The following is a 15,007-nucleotide window of genomic DNA, read 5'->3' on the forward strand; positions in this document are numbered from 1 at the left end:
TTAATTTTAAAAGGAGTGATACGATCATATTCGTGGTTTTTAATGTCTAAGCAGCAGAATATAGAGCAAATTTGAAGCAAGCAAAACTTGAAATAAGTCAAGCAGCTGTTACGAGAATCTATGCCACTAAAAATTGATGGGTTAGGGAAGTACACAAGTAAGGTGCTTTTCTGAGAATAAAGAGAAAAGGGACAGACTTAGAACTATTCTGAAGGTACTTGGTTATTGGATGTTATGGATGTAGGCTTCTGCCTTAGGAAATTAAATTTTTGATGAAATTATATATTAAAGAATGCTAGAAAATGGGTAAATATAGAGGTGAAGATAATTGAACTGTCCAGAAAATTCAAGTTGACATGAACTAATCGGAATTGGAAATATAATTCAAGAATTGTATAGCTGGTCCTTGGATCTAGATTTTAAAATTATGAATTGTAATATAGAAGAGTGAACAGTGAAAGAAGAAATCTGAGAGCAGCTCTGTGTAATGCTAACATTTAAGCAAAGAGGGTTGTGAGAAGAATATAGGAGGTGGGGGGTATAGGGGGGTCTACCCCCAAAAAAGAATCACAGAGGTTAGTTTTTAAAAAGGGTTAACAGGTACATAAAATTATTAATCTACTGGATATTACAAAGGTTTTTGTTGTTGACTTTATGAGAGCCATTAGGATAGGAAGACCTATTGTACTAGGTTGAAAAGTAAATGAGAATTGAGAAGTAGACATTGAAGAGAAGATTGACTGAAAGGTGAAGTCAGAACAAGTGAGACTACGGAAGGAAATGAATATGTGAGTTGAGGAGGAGTGTGGGAGGAAGGAAGGAGAAGACTTATCTCTGTTTATATGCTGATTGGAAAAGGCCAGGAGGAGGAACAGGAGAGTAACTAGAGCTGTTTGAGGGGGAAGTCTCCAAGGAGGCAGAAGGAAATTGTATCTAAAGCATGGGAGTAAAAATTATTGGCCTAGAATTAAAACAGAGTTACATTGTCTACTGACTTATACATATGGTACAATGAAGTTGGAAAAAAGTCAGGACTTCTACTAATGTCCTTATAAAAGTAGCAAACTTGTGTCCTTAACCTAATGAGTTGGAGACTTGGTGAGATTGGGAAAGATTTGAAATAATTATTGGGAATAGAAAAGGTCGTGTTGTACACATGCAGGAGGATTGCAGGTAAGTATTGAAGGACTTGAGAGATTGAAGTCCATAGATCTTTAATCTTCATGAGACTTTATTCATTTTGTAGCCAGATAATACTGGTGATAAAATGATACTGTGATAAAAATGTTTTCATATTGATGTGTTAGTGTGAAAACAAAAATGTAAATGACCAAGTATGAGGCACTTTTATAAAACTCTTTGTAATATGCTGAAATGGGGAAAGTGATAGTGACTAATGTACAACCGGGGCCTTAATTATAACAAAATGATCTTCTATATAATATATTGGCACATGTATTTCATAACTTTTGGTTTGGGAAGGTCAACATCTTAGTAATTGTTCAGAAATAATTCACCTTTGATCTCCTCTACAAAACATAGACTGCTGTACAAGAGGTCTAAATTACTCTGTCGACTGCAAAGCAGCTAATTGCTACTCTGAATTCTGGGCCATTATAGATGTTTGAATCTTAATATTTAGATGAATTTTAGGTAGTTGAAAATGTTTAATGTAATTGATATTTGCTGCTACAGTTTGATGAGCTTTAAGTCAGTAATAAACATGTCAATTTTAGGATTTTTAAAATTGTTTTATTTATAATATCTTCCAAGATATCAAGAGTAGTAATCTGTACTTTATGTGCTTTTCCTTTTTTTAGTAGATACAGTGTTCTTAAATCTTTTCATTAGAACATGTTAATTATAAAAAACAAGATGTCACTATCATTTTTATTTTTCCAGCTTATTTATTGTTAGCTCTAGTTACCAAAAGCAAATAATTTCTCAAAACTGAATATATTACTGTATATCAGCATCACATTTAGAAATGTGATTTAGAAATGATCCCAATAAATTATGCCTTTCTGAAGAGAATTCTTTAAGGTTTTGTGTAGATATCTTGATATAATCTAATACAAGCTGATCTGTTTGGAAAAAATAGGAATATAAAATTTTTACTATCTTTAAAAAATAAATAGTAAGCTAAAACAGTATAGATTTTAGGCATTTTGCTGTGTATATTCTGAATTGTATTTTTAATTATTTTTCATATCCTTCTGCTTAAAATTTCATGTTACTTAACACTTAGTTTTACTGGCCTCAACATTATTCATTCTATACATTTGATTGTACTTCATTCTGTGTGTATATATGTGAAAGTGTGTATACATAAACCACTATTCTTTTATATTGAATATAAAAAATTTCATCATATTTAATTGTAGTATTTCAGGAACACAGAAGAGTATAAAGAAAAATATGATAAAACACCTGTGTAAACTCCTCTTAGTTAAATAGTTGAAGCATGAAAGATAGAATTAAATCTCCTTGTATGTTTCCCTAGTCTCATCCCCTTCCCTCCCTTACTAAGACAGCTACCATTCTGAAATTAAGTTTTATAATTTTCTTTATTCCTTTTCTACCTATGAATGGATCTATAAATAAAATGTAGTATTTGTAGCATGTTTTAAAATTTTGTCTTGTACTGTGCTTGCATATATATTATCTTAATGTTTGTGTGTATGAATGCATCCTTTTGCAGCTTCCTTTTTCTTTCAACATTGTAATTTTGAGATTTATCCATTATTACTTGCAGTCGTAGTTTTCAGTTTTTGTGTAGTGTTTCATAGTATGAAAACGCATATTGAATTTTTCCAATTTCATTCTTAAAAAATTATGCTATAGTAAATATTTTCAGTTTTATTTTTGTAAATATGTGAGTGAGTTTCTGTAGGATAGAATTTAACAATGCCAGTACGTGGTTGTTTGGTATGCACATCTTCATCTTTAACAGACATTATCTAAATTATTTTCCAGAGCAAGGGTTCTTGAGTCCCAGCTCCCTTCTAACAGTATAAAAATTCTTCTTAGTACACGTCTTCTTCACATTTAGTGTTCATGTATGTACTTGTGTACTCACCAATATCATGGAAATGGTATGGTATCTTTTTGTGGCGTTAACTTGTGTTTTCACTGTTGATAATAACATTGAGCATCTTCTCGTGAGGTCATTCTGAGTCCCTATTTTGTGAAATTACCCATTTTTCCTTTTTTTTATTTAAAGGTGTTTTCCCACATATTCTAAACTTTTATTGGTTATATGCAATATAAATATCCCTTCCCTCAGCCCCCCTGTACCTTCTGTATTTTATCTCTTAAATGTTGTGTCTTTTGTTGAACAGAGCTGTAAGTTTTAACCTTGGCAAGTTCATCACCCTGTTTCTTTAAGATACTTTGCTTTGCTGGGCATGATGGCTCACATCTGTAATCCTAGCTACTTGTGAGGCAGAGATAGATCTGGAGTATTGCCATTCAAGGCCAGCGTAGGCAAAAAAGTTGAGAGACCTCCCAACCAATGGCTGAGCTCAGTAGTGTGTGCTTTTCATCACAGCTATGCAGGGAAGCACAAATAGGAGGATTGCAGTCCATGCCAGCCCTGTCATAAGGTGAAACCCTGTCTCAAAAATAACCAATACAAAAAGGGCTGATGGAGTGGCTCAAGTGTAAGAGCGCCTGACTAGCAAGTGTGAGGCCCTGAGTTCAATCCCCAGTAATACCAAAAAAAAAAGGAATATTTTGCTTAACTCTTTCTATATTCTAAGGTAATAGCATTTCCTTATATCTTTTGTAAAATTTATTCTTTTGCTTTTCACATTTACTTTTTTCGTGTGTATTTTGTTTTGAGTACAGCTCTGTAGTAAAATAGCCTGTGTTCCTAAAAATCACCCTGCTATGCAAAAATCACATATGAGAAAAAATGGGTCAGAGTATAACACTAAGCCTTGTTGATGACATGTTTTTATTAATAAAAAAAAATAGAGAGGCTGGCAAGTGGTTCAAATGGTAGAGCCCCTGCCTAGCAAGCATAAGCCCTGAGTTCAATTCATAGTACCACCCCCCCAAAAAAACTAAAACAAATAAAAATGGTAGCATACTTTTACATATGTTAAATGGTTAAGAAATACGTAGATGCCACAATAAATGTAACCTTTTATCTTAAAAGATGAAGTTTGCTGTTGTTTGGGATTCAGAAGTACTACACCTTATGAGTTACTGTGAAGTAGTATAAGGATGATTTTTCAAAATCTGCCAGGAAATTTTAACAACAGATGTGTGGAGTGTGTGGCTCATAACACACATGGTGAAGTTGGGTAGCTTTTGAATTGTGTGTGTTTATGCATTCCTGTGGACTCAGTACAGGTGGTATATATATATATATATATATATATATATTTTAATATTCACTAGTGTTTTTCAGACAGAGTTAGGACTAGGGCATGGCACTTAAGGTACAAAATTTAAGAAGACATTCACTCTCATGGTCCCTAGGCATCTCACTTGCTTTGCCCTAGTTCTGGCCCTGCTTATGTATGAAATAGTGCTTAAACATACACTGTAATTTTCATTTTATTCAAGTTGGCCTCCAGTATGTCAGGGCTTTTTTAATTGTATAAGAACTCAACATAAAATCTGTCCTTCATTTTTAAGTGCACAATACAGTATTGTTTACTGTGGGCACAATGTTGTACAGCAGATCTCTAGAACGTTACTCATCTTGTGTAACTGAAACTATATGCACTGAACAGCAGCTTTCTATTTCTCCCTCTCCTGGCCCCTGGCAACTACCATCTTACTCTATTTCTGTGAGTATTTTATATACCTCATATAAGTAGAATATTTCAGTATTTGTCTTTCTGTGACTGGCTTATTTCATTCAGCATAATATCCTCCAGGTTCATCCATTTTGCTTCATATGTTAGGATTTCTTTCCTTTTTCAAGCTGAATAGTACTGCATTGTATTTGTGTTTATCTATTCATCTGTAGGTGAACATTTAGGTTATTTCCATATTTTAGCTATTGTGAATAATGCTGCAGTGAACATGGCAGTGCATATATGATTTCATTTCTTTTGAATATATATTATATATATATATATATATATATATATATATATATACACATATACACTGAATAGTTCTAGCTTTAATTTTTTGAGGAACCTCCATTCTGTTTTCCATAGCCAATAGATACCACTTTTATATTCCCACTAATAGTTTGAATACATTGTTCCACATCCTCACTAATAGTTTTTCTTTCCCCATTAGTGTGTAATGATGCTTTTGACATGTCATGTCTCCATATATATTCAAGTCTGGTTCTTCTTTTTTTGTGTTATTTTCATTGGTCTTTTTTGCTTCTCTCTATGCCAATATCACAGTTGATTTACCACACCTGCTATACTTTGTGGCCTTTGGGAAGTTAACTTCTGTGTACCTATGTATTCCTTCTATGAAATTGTGATAATACTTAACTCATTGGGTAACTAAATAAATAAATCAGTCAGTGCTTAGAAGTATTCTCTGGCTCAAGACTAAGAACTTAAACATTACTAATTTTGTTCTTAAAAGTAATTTCTAAACTGGGCATGGTGCTGCAGGACTATAATCCCAGCTGAGACAGGAGGATCATGAGTTTGAGGCCAGCCTGGGGTCCATGCCAAGTTCAAAGCCAGCCTAGGCTATAGGGAGAGCCCCTGTCTCAAAAAGCAAAAAAACAAAAGTAATTTCTAAATCTAATAGAGTATTGCTATCTAGTAGACTGAGATTACCATCTTGTTTTTTCCTCTTCCAAACTGTCTCAGAGGAAATGGAGGAGGGACTTAGGGAAGTATTTCCTAAGGAAGTGTTATTTAGGCTGATTGATGAAAATTTATCAGAGTTAACTATATGCCTTAGCCCATTCAGGTAGCCAAAACAAAGTACCATTATAAGTGGCTTAAAAAACAAGAGAAGTTATTTCTCATAGTTCTGGAGGCTGAGAAGTCTGAAATGGCAAGGTTTGGTGTGTAGTGAGGACCCACTTTCTCTATCAAAGTTAGTGTCTTCTAGATAATGTCCTTACAGGATGGAAGACACAAGGTATTTCTCTGGGACTTCACTTATAAAGGCACAAATCCCATTAAATAGAGCTCTACCCTTTTTACCTAATCACTTCCCACATACTATCACCTAATACTATCATCTTGAGAGCTAGCACCTTAACATATGAATTTTATAGGCAATACAAACAGTCGTATCATAACATTGTGTGTGCTGGAGTGAATAGAAGAATATTTTAGGTGGAGCCATAGGCAGAAAGTAGCATGTTGAGGAATTGAAAGAAGGCTTTTGTAGCTAGATTTCAGTATAAGGAAAAGTAGTACCAGCTGAGACTAAAGAAGTAGATAGAGATCATACAAGACCTTTGAGGCAATGTTAAAGATTTTTAGAATTCATTCTAAAGTCATAGTTATAACAAAGAAACTCAAAATTGGACCCATCCAGACCCTAACAGTATGAGGGTTAAGAGTGCTATTGAGACTGTATCAATTCAGGGGTTTATACACTTATTTGTAATCTTTGTGATTTATTGATTCTGTTCCTGGCCTTTATCAGTTCAAATTGAGGATATAGATATTTGGGAAAAAAATTTGTGGTGATTTTTTAAATAATTGTGCTGGGTGTGGGTACATTGTAGCATTTACAAAGGTTCTTACAGTGTATCAAATATATCATACTTGAATTCTCCCCTTTAGAGATTTATGAGTAGAGATTTTACAGTGTAACAAATTTATGGTAAAGATCTTGAAATCTTTTCATTTGCTTATGTACTTAATCTAATCTTGTCTTTTTTGGATATGCCTAGTGAGACTTTACATTATTTCTAAAATAGATATTCCTATTATTTCTATTTCCCTGATGTTTCATTGCTATAAAATTCTATAAAGTATAATTAGCCTGTGGAAGAACTATCATACCCTTTTAAAAATGAAGGTAGTATTGAAAGAAATTAAGTATCAGATGGGAAAGACTCCTATCATTATATCATTGTATAGAAAATAGTCACTTCAAGATTTGAGAAAGAGTTGATCTAGAAATGTTATAGTAACAGATAGATACTGCCAAGTCCAAAACTCCAGGATAAATAAAGGATTTATTAAGTACTTTGGGTGATGAAAATCTCTTTTTGGGAGGGGGAGTTGAGTACTTGTGTTTGAACTCAGGGCCGTGGTGCTTGCTGAGTTTTACAAGAGACATTTATCTGTTACCTTAATGTCCATATTTCTATTTTAATGAATAAGTCATTGGTGATTTAGGAAAACTAATTGGGAAATGTGTCTCTCCATTTTAAAGTCAAAATCTAATCAATATTTAAGGAAATTAACTGGAGATCAAAATGTGTCCTCCCAAACAATATCACATTCTAACACCTTTTCATACAAGTACTACCAAATCATTAAGGAACAATTAAACCCTGTCCTTACAAACTACTTTTTTAGATATTAAAGAGGAATAGCTACCCTAATTTTGTTCAGCAAAGTAAAGGAAAAAAAATCTTGGTAAAATTTTCACACATTCAGCACTTAATCAGGATAGTCTTAAGCATGTGTTAAAGAGAAGGGAACTTTTCAAATAAAGAAAGCAGTATTTACTAAAAACCAATACCATATTATCTTACCTAATGAAAAAAACATTAGATAGTTCTATTAAAATCAAGGCAAAAATTTTTGTATTTTCACTTATTTTTTTTTAGAAGTCTTAGTGATTAGACAAAAAAAAATGAAGGAAAGAAGTTAGAAAACAGGCAAAGTGTTATTTGCAGCAACAACGTGAACTTTTTTATAGAAAAATTTAAGGGATTCTCCAACAAAAGAGAACTGTTAGGTGTTCGGGAAGCTGATAGGTGAGAAATAAATCACTTAAAATTTTTTCTTGGAAGAAATCTCAGTATCCAACTGATGAATAAAGAAAATGTGTACATATATGCAATGAAATATTATTTATCCATTAAAAAGTATGAAATCCTGTCATTTTTAGATAATTTTGTTGGGGGGGCAGTACTGGGGTTTGAACTCAGGACCTCATGCTTGTCAGGGAAGTACTCTGTCACTTGAAACACTATGCCACATCCTATCATTTTAGACAACATACATGGAGCCAGTGATCATTATGTTAAGTGAAATAAGCTATGTACATAAAAGAATATTGTATGATCTCATATGTGAAATTTTTCTATAACATTTTTATTAGCATATATCAGCTGTGCTATCAATTTCACATTGTGTGTGTATCAATTTTCACTGATTTCCATTATGCTTACAATGTATCTTGGTTAGGTTCACCCCCACTGTCATTCTCCCCTCCCCCAACTTAAAACAATTTTAGCAGGTTTTATTGTTCCGTTTCACACAAGTATGTAAAGTACATCGACCATATTCACCCTCCTTACCCTCTCCATTTACCCACTCTCCTCCCACTAGTACCCACCCCCCCAAACACCCCAACAGGAACTATTTTACATTTCTGTCCTTCGTTTTTTTTTTAAGTGTATTTTCATTGTTCAAAAGGGTTTTGCCATGGTATTTCACCTGTGAATGTCTCATATTTTAATCATATTAGTTCCCTTTATTTCTCCCTTACTCTGTATTCCCTACCCCTTATTATTCAAGATGGCTTCATTATACCATCTTCCTACACAGATGCAGTGTATTTCAGTATTATTCACACTTCGTCATTCTCTTTTCCTCTCCCTCCTTCCCCTAGACCCATCAAACAGTCCCACTATTGCAAACATGTTCTCTATACGTATGTATGATCATGTTTGTATTTATGTAAGTATATATTCACTTGTCTTCCACATATGAGAGAAAATATGCAACCTTTGCTTTTCTGAACCTGACTTATGTCACTTAGCATGATGATTTCCAGTTCTATCCATTTACCTGCAAACAACATAATTTTATTCTTCTTTATGACTGAATAAATACACCACTGTGTATGTACCCCACATTTTCTTAATCCATTCATCAGTTGTAGGGCAACTGGGCTGTTGTTATAGTGTGCTATTGTGAATAATGCTGCAATAAACATGGGTGTGCAAGTGTCTCTATTGTATCCTGATTTACATTCCTTTGTGTTTATGCCCAGGAGTGCTTCATATGTGAAATCTTAACAAGTTGTACTCATAGAAGTTGAGAGTAGAATAGTGGGTACTAGAGGTTGGGACAAGGAGGGTTTGGAGAAGTTGATCTGTGGGTAGTAAATTTTAAGTAGATAGGAGTAAGAAGTTCTGGTGTGTTGTTACACTGTGATGACTATAGATAGATAAGTGTATTTCATAAAGCTAGAAGAAAGGGCTTTGAATGCTTTTACTGTAATGAAATAATGAAAGTTTGAGGAAATGTTTGCCCTGATTTAAGCATTATATAATATGCACATATGTTAAAATGTCACATGATACTCTATGAATATGTAGTGTTTTTATATATCAGCTAAAAATTTTTAAATTTTAAACTACTTATTTCTATGCGTCAGCTACAAACTAATAAAATATAATGATTGTAAGTAAAATTCACATAGGAAAACTGAAGTTTCTAAGAATGAATCTAACAAGTTTATGGGAAAAATGATAGCATTTATTGAAAGAAATTTAATCATTCCTAAATAATGGAGATATATACCCTTCTTGTGGGATCAAAAAACTCAGCATTGTGAAAATGATAGTTCCCCCAAATTAGTCTATAAGTTTAATGCAATTCCAACTAAAATCTTTAGGTTTTTTTGTGGAACCTGATAGATTGATTCTAAAATTCATATGAAAAAATAAATGGCAATAGATAGTAAAGACAATCTAGAGGAACTTGCTCAAACAGTATCGGTATAAAAGTAGTTAAGGCACTATGAGATTAGCACAATGATAGATATGAAGGTGAATGGAGTAGAGGAAATGTCTCAGTGTGACATTTGTTTTAAAAAAAGGCAAATAAAATGTCTGAGTATCTCGTTCAATTTGGAAGAGAGGAAGAGTCTAAAAAAACTTAGTGACTTTCAACCAAGTATAATTTTAGAAAATGGTTTTCTTAGACTTACTGCCTCAATTCTTTTTTCTCATCTTAAATTCCACAATGTGAGGGCTTTCAGTTGCATAACCCTGACAGTGGATTTGGAGTACTGGTAGATAGATAATTCTGCATACCCACTTTTAAAGAATTAAGCTGCTCATGAATATTCTTTAAGAATTATGGAGGTTTTGTTAGGTTGGTGCCTTTTGCTATTTTTAGACATAACTGTGGGTTTTTTTCCTCTAGTGCTGTATGTGGTAGGCCCAGAAACATTAGACTGAAGATCTTCAGAAAAATCTGTATTATTACACACACGAACATTAAACATTTCATTAGTCTTTACTTTTGATTTCGCTTGCAATTGAACTTGGTTAAATGTAAGGAAAATGCCCCAGATTTTACTACTGTATGAGGAACAACCAGTGATAATATTATTGTTATTGGTAAAGAAACAACTGTTAAGAGTTCTTTATTTTATAATTAAATAAATAAAATTTTTTAAAGTTTAAAAAAAGTTCAAATTGATTAACTTATTTGCAAATATTTTTTGTAAATAAGTATTTCTTTCCTAAAATCACAATATATAAAATAAACATACTATATTTGTAAGTTTTTAGTAGAGTCACTTTTAATATTTCTATTTTACATTGAATTTTAAAATTTGTTTTGATTGATTCTTATAATTATTTGAATTTTTGTTATTTCCTTTTCCATGCTTTGTAAACTGCTGTTAGGGATTGTTTTTTAAATGTTTATGTCAATACTTGCCCTCAAGTAATAGATACTTAAGAGAACAATAGAATAATGCTTTCTACAGAATACCTGCTATTTTTCTTCTAAGTACTGAATGTCATACAGTATTCACAGTAATCCTTTGAAATAGGGATGTTCCTTAATACAAAATATCAAAAATAGATTGCTCTTCTGCTATTCTTGTATTTCCAGATAATTTTCTTAACAAATTTCTTTTCTTTTCTAGGTATTTAGTAGATAGTCGCTGGTTCAAGCAGTGGAAAAAATATGTTGGCTTTGACAGTTGGGACAAATATCAGATGGGAGATCAAAATGTGTATCCTGGACCGATTGACAACTGTGGACTTCTCAAAGGTCATTATTTTCTTCCTTCAGTCAAGTTGTAAATTTCAAATGTGCAAATACAAATGGATGTAATATGGAAAAAGTTAATGTAAATAAATTGATAAGTTAGAGATTTACTTAGGAGCCTCACATTGTGTGCATGCCTGTAGTTCCAGCATGTGGGAGGCTGAGGCAAGAAGATCATTAGTTCAAGGTCAACCTAGGCTATATAATGAGACCTTGTTTGAGAAAGAGAGAAAGGAAAAAAGGGAGGGAGAGAGGGAAAGGAAAGAAGGGACAGAAAAAAAGGGGAAGGGGAGGGAAGGAAAGGGAAAAAGAAAGAAATTAGTATTAATTGTGTTATGTGTGGTGGTGGTGTTGTGTTTCAGTAAAAGTGGACCTTTTTTGAAGACTTCTCAAGTACTAGAGAAGTACTTAGTGGTGGAATGACACTGAGGCTTGCTTTAAAATGGTCTTTCTGAGGAAGGAAAGAAGGGAGGGAAGGAGAGAAGGAAGAAAGAAAAAGAAATGTATTTATATTATAGATTTGACTAATTAAATCAAATTTAATATAATTATTATTATATATTATGGCAAATTTTCTTTTTCATTTATGATATGATTCAGGTTTTTTAAACCTTGAGATGAAGAACATAAATTACAAAACACTGTCTTTGTAATTTGTTTGGAGGAAATGCTATATCACATGTTGTTTTTCCTAATGGATATACAATGTTCTTAAACTGGGGACCACAATGTTTACATTGTTTGATTCTTGCTTTATCCTTATATAATCAGTATTTACCAACATTCCCATACTTATTTATGACCCAAAATGATTTCTTATTTATATGACCCAAAATGAGTCTTAAAAAAAAATTCTCCCCTAAACAAGCGGAAAAAATGAACAAAGAGCAGATGAGATAAAAACAAGATGGTAGACTTAAGCCCAAACTCAGAATAATCACTTTGATTGCAAACAGCAACTAAAGGTAAGACTGCAAGATTGGATAAAAAATTAAGACAACTATCAATTGTCTACAAGAAACCTACTTTAAGTGTAAAGACACAGGTAGGTTAAAAGAGATGGAAAAGAATTAGTAAGCTATGAAAACAGCCAAGATGCCCCACAGCTGATAGATTAAGAAAAATGTAGTATTTGTATGTAACAGAATTTTATTCAGCCATAAAAAATGAAATTTTGTTGTTTGCAGGTAAATAGATGGATCTGGCGAACATCATTTTAAGTGAAATTAGCCAGGTTCAGAAAGCCAAAGGCCACATGTTTTCTCTCATATGTGGAATATAGGCCCAGTACAAACACAAACAATGTTATGAAAAATAAGTCATGCTAAGGGGAGGTCCCATATGAAAGAGGGAGGGTAAAAGAAGGAAATTAAGAGGTGAATATGGTTGATGTACTTCAAATACAAGAATGAATAAAGAATTTTTAAACCTGTGGAAATCATCATAAGAAGGGAACTAAGGCAGAAAAGTAGAGGGGATGAACCAATTTGGGTTATAATACATATATACATGGAAATGTCACAATGTAACTCCTTGTATAACTATCTTAAACAAACAAAAATGCCTTTTTCTCAAAAACAGAATAGGAAGATAAAATAGATCCTATCTGGGGGCTGGTACCAGTGGGAGGGGGGAGGATATAAGGAAAGGGTGTAGGAGGATGAATGTGGTGGAAATATTATGTACTCATGTATGAAAATGGAAAAATGAGACATGTTGAAACTATTCTAGGAATGGAGGGAAGTGAGGTAAAGGAGAATGGTGGAGGGGGTGAATTCAGCTTGATATATTATAAGAACTTTTGTAAATGTCACATTTTACTCCCCAGTATAACAGTAATGCAACAACAAAAAATGTGAAAAAAAAAAGATAAAAAAAGTCATGCTATTATAAGCAAAGTTCTAATGACCTCCCAATGATCCTCATTCTTGAATAATCTTCATTCCTTGGGATGGAATTGATAGGATTAGATGCTGTTCTCCTGATTATGTCAAAAGCCAGAAGGGAGATTATCCTGGTGGGTTTATCGTAATCACATACACCCTTTAGAAGCAGAGAATTGTCTCTAGCTAGTGGCAGGAGAACTCAAATTCAAGCATGAAAAAGACTCTACACATCATTGTTGGTTTGAAGGTAAAAGGGGCCTCTTGAGACACAGAGAGCCAGCAAGGAACTGGGTACCTTAGAGTAATTGAATTATGCCAACAACCCAAATGGTCTTGGGAGATGATTGTTTCTCAGAGTTTCAGATAAGAGCCAGCACAGCTGACATCTTGACTTCAGTTTTGAGAGACCCTACACAAAGGACCCACTTAAGAACCCACCTAAACTACCCACCCACAGAACTGTGAGAAAATAAATGGATGTTGTTTTAAACCACTGTGGTTTAAATAAAGTTGCAATAAAACTTGAATAGCCATATTAATATCAAACATTAAGTTTCAGAGCAAAAAACATTATGAGGGATAGGTCACTTCACAATGCTAAATGGGAGAATTCATCAAAAGAACATAATTATCCTTAATATCTACCTGAGGGCATGATTTAAATATGTGAAGAGTGACATCAGCAAGACAATAGAGTAGGAAGTCCAATTCTTTATTCCCCCATGGAAACACTGATTTGACAATGATATATGGACCACAGTACCTTTGGGAAGTCCAGGATCCAGCTAAGAAGTTGCTCTGCTCCAGATGAACAAAATACTGAGAACACCCACATTGAAACAGGTAAGAAGAACAATTTTATTTACCCAAATGATCTCCTTCTCCAAGACTGGCACAGTTTAGCATCAAGGTGATTGTCTAAGTCCAAAATATCTCCCTTTTGGAGAAAGAAAAGCAAGGCATATGTTTAACTTCCCAACTTTTAATGTGTTGCCTGCCCAAGAGACCAGGTGTTTCACTTGGCACAGAGCAGTAAATGGATCAGGATAATTTTAATGCCTGAGGACAGTTAGCAAAGGAAAAGAGATGAGTGGTTGCTGAAGCAGAAGGCTTGGTGAAATTGAAAGAAGGCTGAGAACCTGAGGCTTTTCACTCCAGCATCTAGTCCTTTCTGTGTAGTAGCTGAGAGTCTGGTTTTTTTCTAATCTAAACTGTCTGTCCAAACTAACATCATTTGGGTGCCTTAGAAGTTAAGAGAAAAGAAAAAGGAGTAAGTGGCTTGCTGCAGCTGCCACAGCTCTGCAATATTGAGAAAAGATGCAGAACTGGATACTTGTCCCCAGAGAAGATGAGCAGAGTGTGCTGCCAACGTCCCATCCTTTTAGTGTGCTGTTTAAAGGGCTGGTTTCTGTCTCATCTTACCCCGTGTACTATTGGAACCAATATAGTTTGCTATGGACAGTTAGAATAAAGGCAAAGGGGCAAGTGGCTTCCTATACTCAGCAAAGCTCTGCAAAATAGAAAAGGGCTTAAATCTCAAAGTTTCTTCACAGAGAGGAGGGAGAGAAGTTGAGTGCACCTCCAGCAATTTGGCCTGTCAAACAGTAAAGGGAAGAAGAGATTATGGGCTCCCAGACAAAAAAAAAAATTAAGTGAATGAATCCCTCTAATTAAGAATCTACATGTACAGGTACAAAAAAGACATGCATGGACAAAGTTAGAGACTCCCGGAAACTCTAGCCAGGCTCATCAGTGAAGTTATTTCCCTGTCCAAACCAATCCATAAAGACTAGATGGAGTGGTTGCTTCTTCATTTGCATGGACACCAATACTAAGCTATAAGGAACATGAAAAATCAGGGAAACATGACATCAACCTTAAATTTCTAGAAACTGACCTTAAGGAAATGGTGATCTGCGAGTAACCTGATAGAAAATTCAAGGTAATTGTTTTAAAGAAGCTCAGTGAGTTATTTGA

At 33.9% G+C, this 15,007-nt stretch overlaps 1 protein-coding gene across 8 annotated transcripts in view; it reads left to right on the forward strand.

Moving 5' to 3' along the window:
* Usp15 (ubiquitin specific peptidase 15) overlaps window positions 1-15,007 on the forward strand; it is a 132,392-nt gene that overhangs the window by 11,304 nt on the left and 106,081 nt on the right. For 7 of the 8 annotated variants that reach the window (XR_002213037.2, XM_020174968.2, XM_020174976.2 and 4 more), the window contains exon 2: window positions 11,020-11,147. Coding sequence is in view for 7 of the 8 variants with exons in the window: in XM_020174968.2 (XP_020030557.1) it covers window positions 11,020-11,147 (128 nt within the window). In the remaining variant the exon portion in view is untranslated. Of the gene's footprint in view, window positions 1-11,019; window positions 11,148-11,671; window positions 13,874-15,007 lie in introns of those variants that run through there. The other variant, XM_020174977.2, reaches the window with a different exon arrangement.

The sequence above is a fragment of the Castor canadensis genome, chromosome 8 (assembly GCF_047511655.1).
Source record: "Castor canadensis chromosome 8, mCasCan1.hap1v2, whole genome shotgun sequence".
Classification (NCBI taxonomy): Eukaryota; Metazoa; Chordata; class Mammalia; order Rodentia; family Castoridae; genus Castor; species Castor canadensis.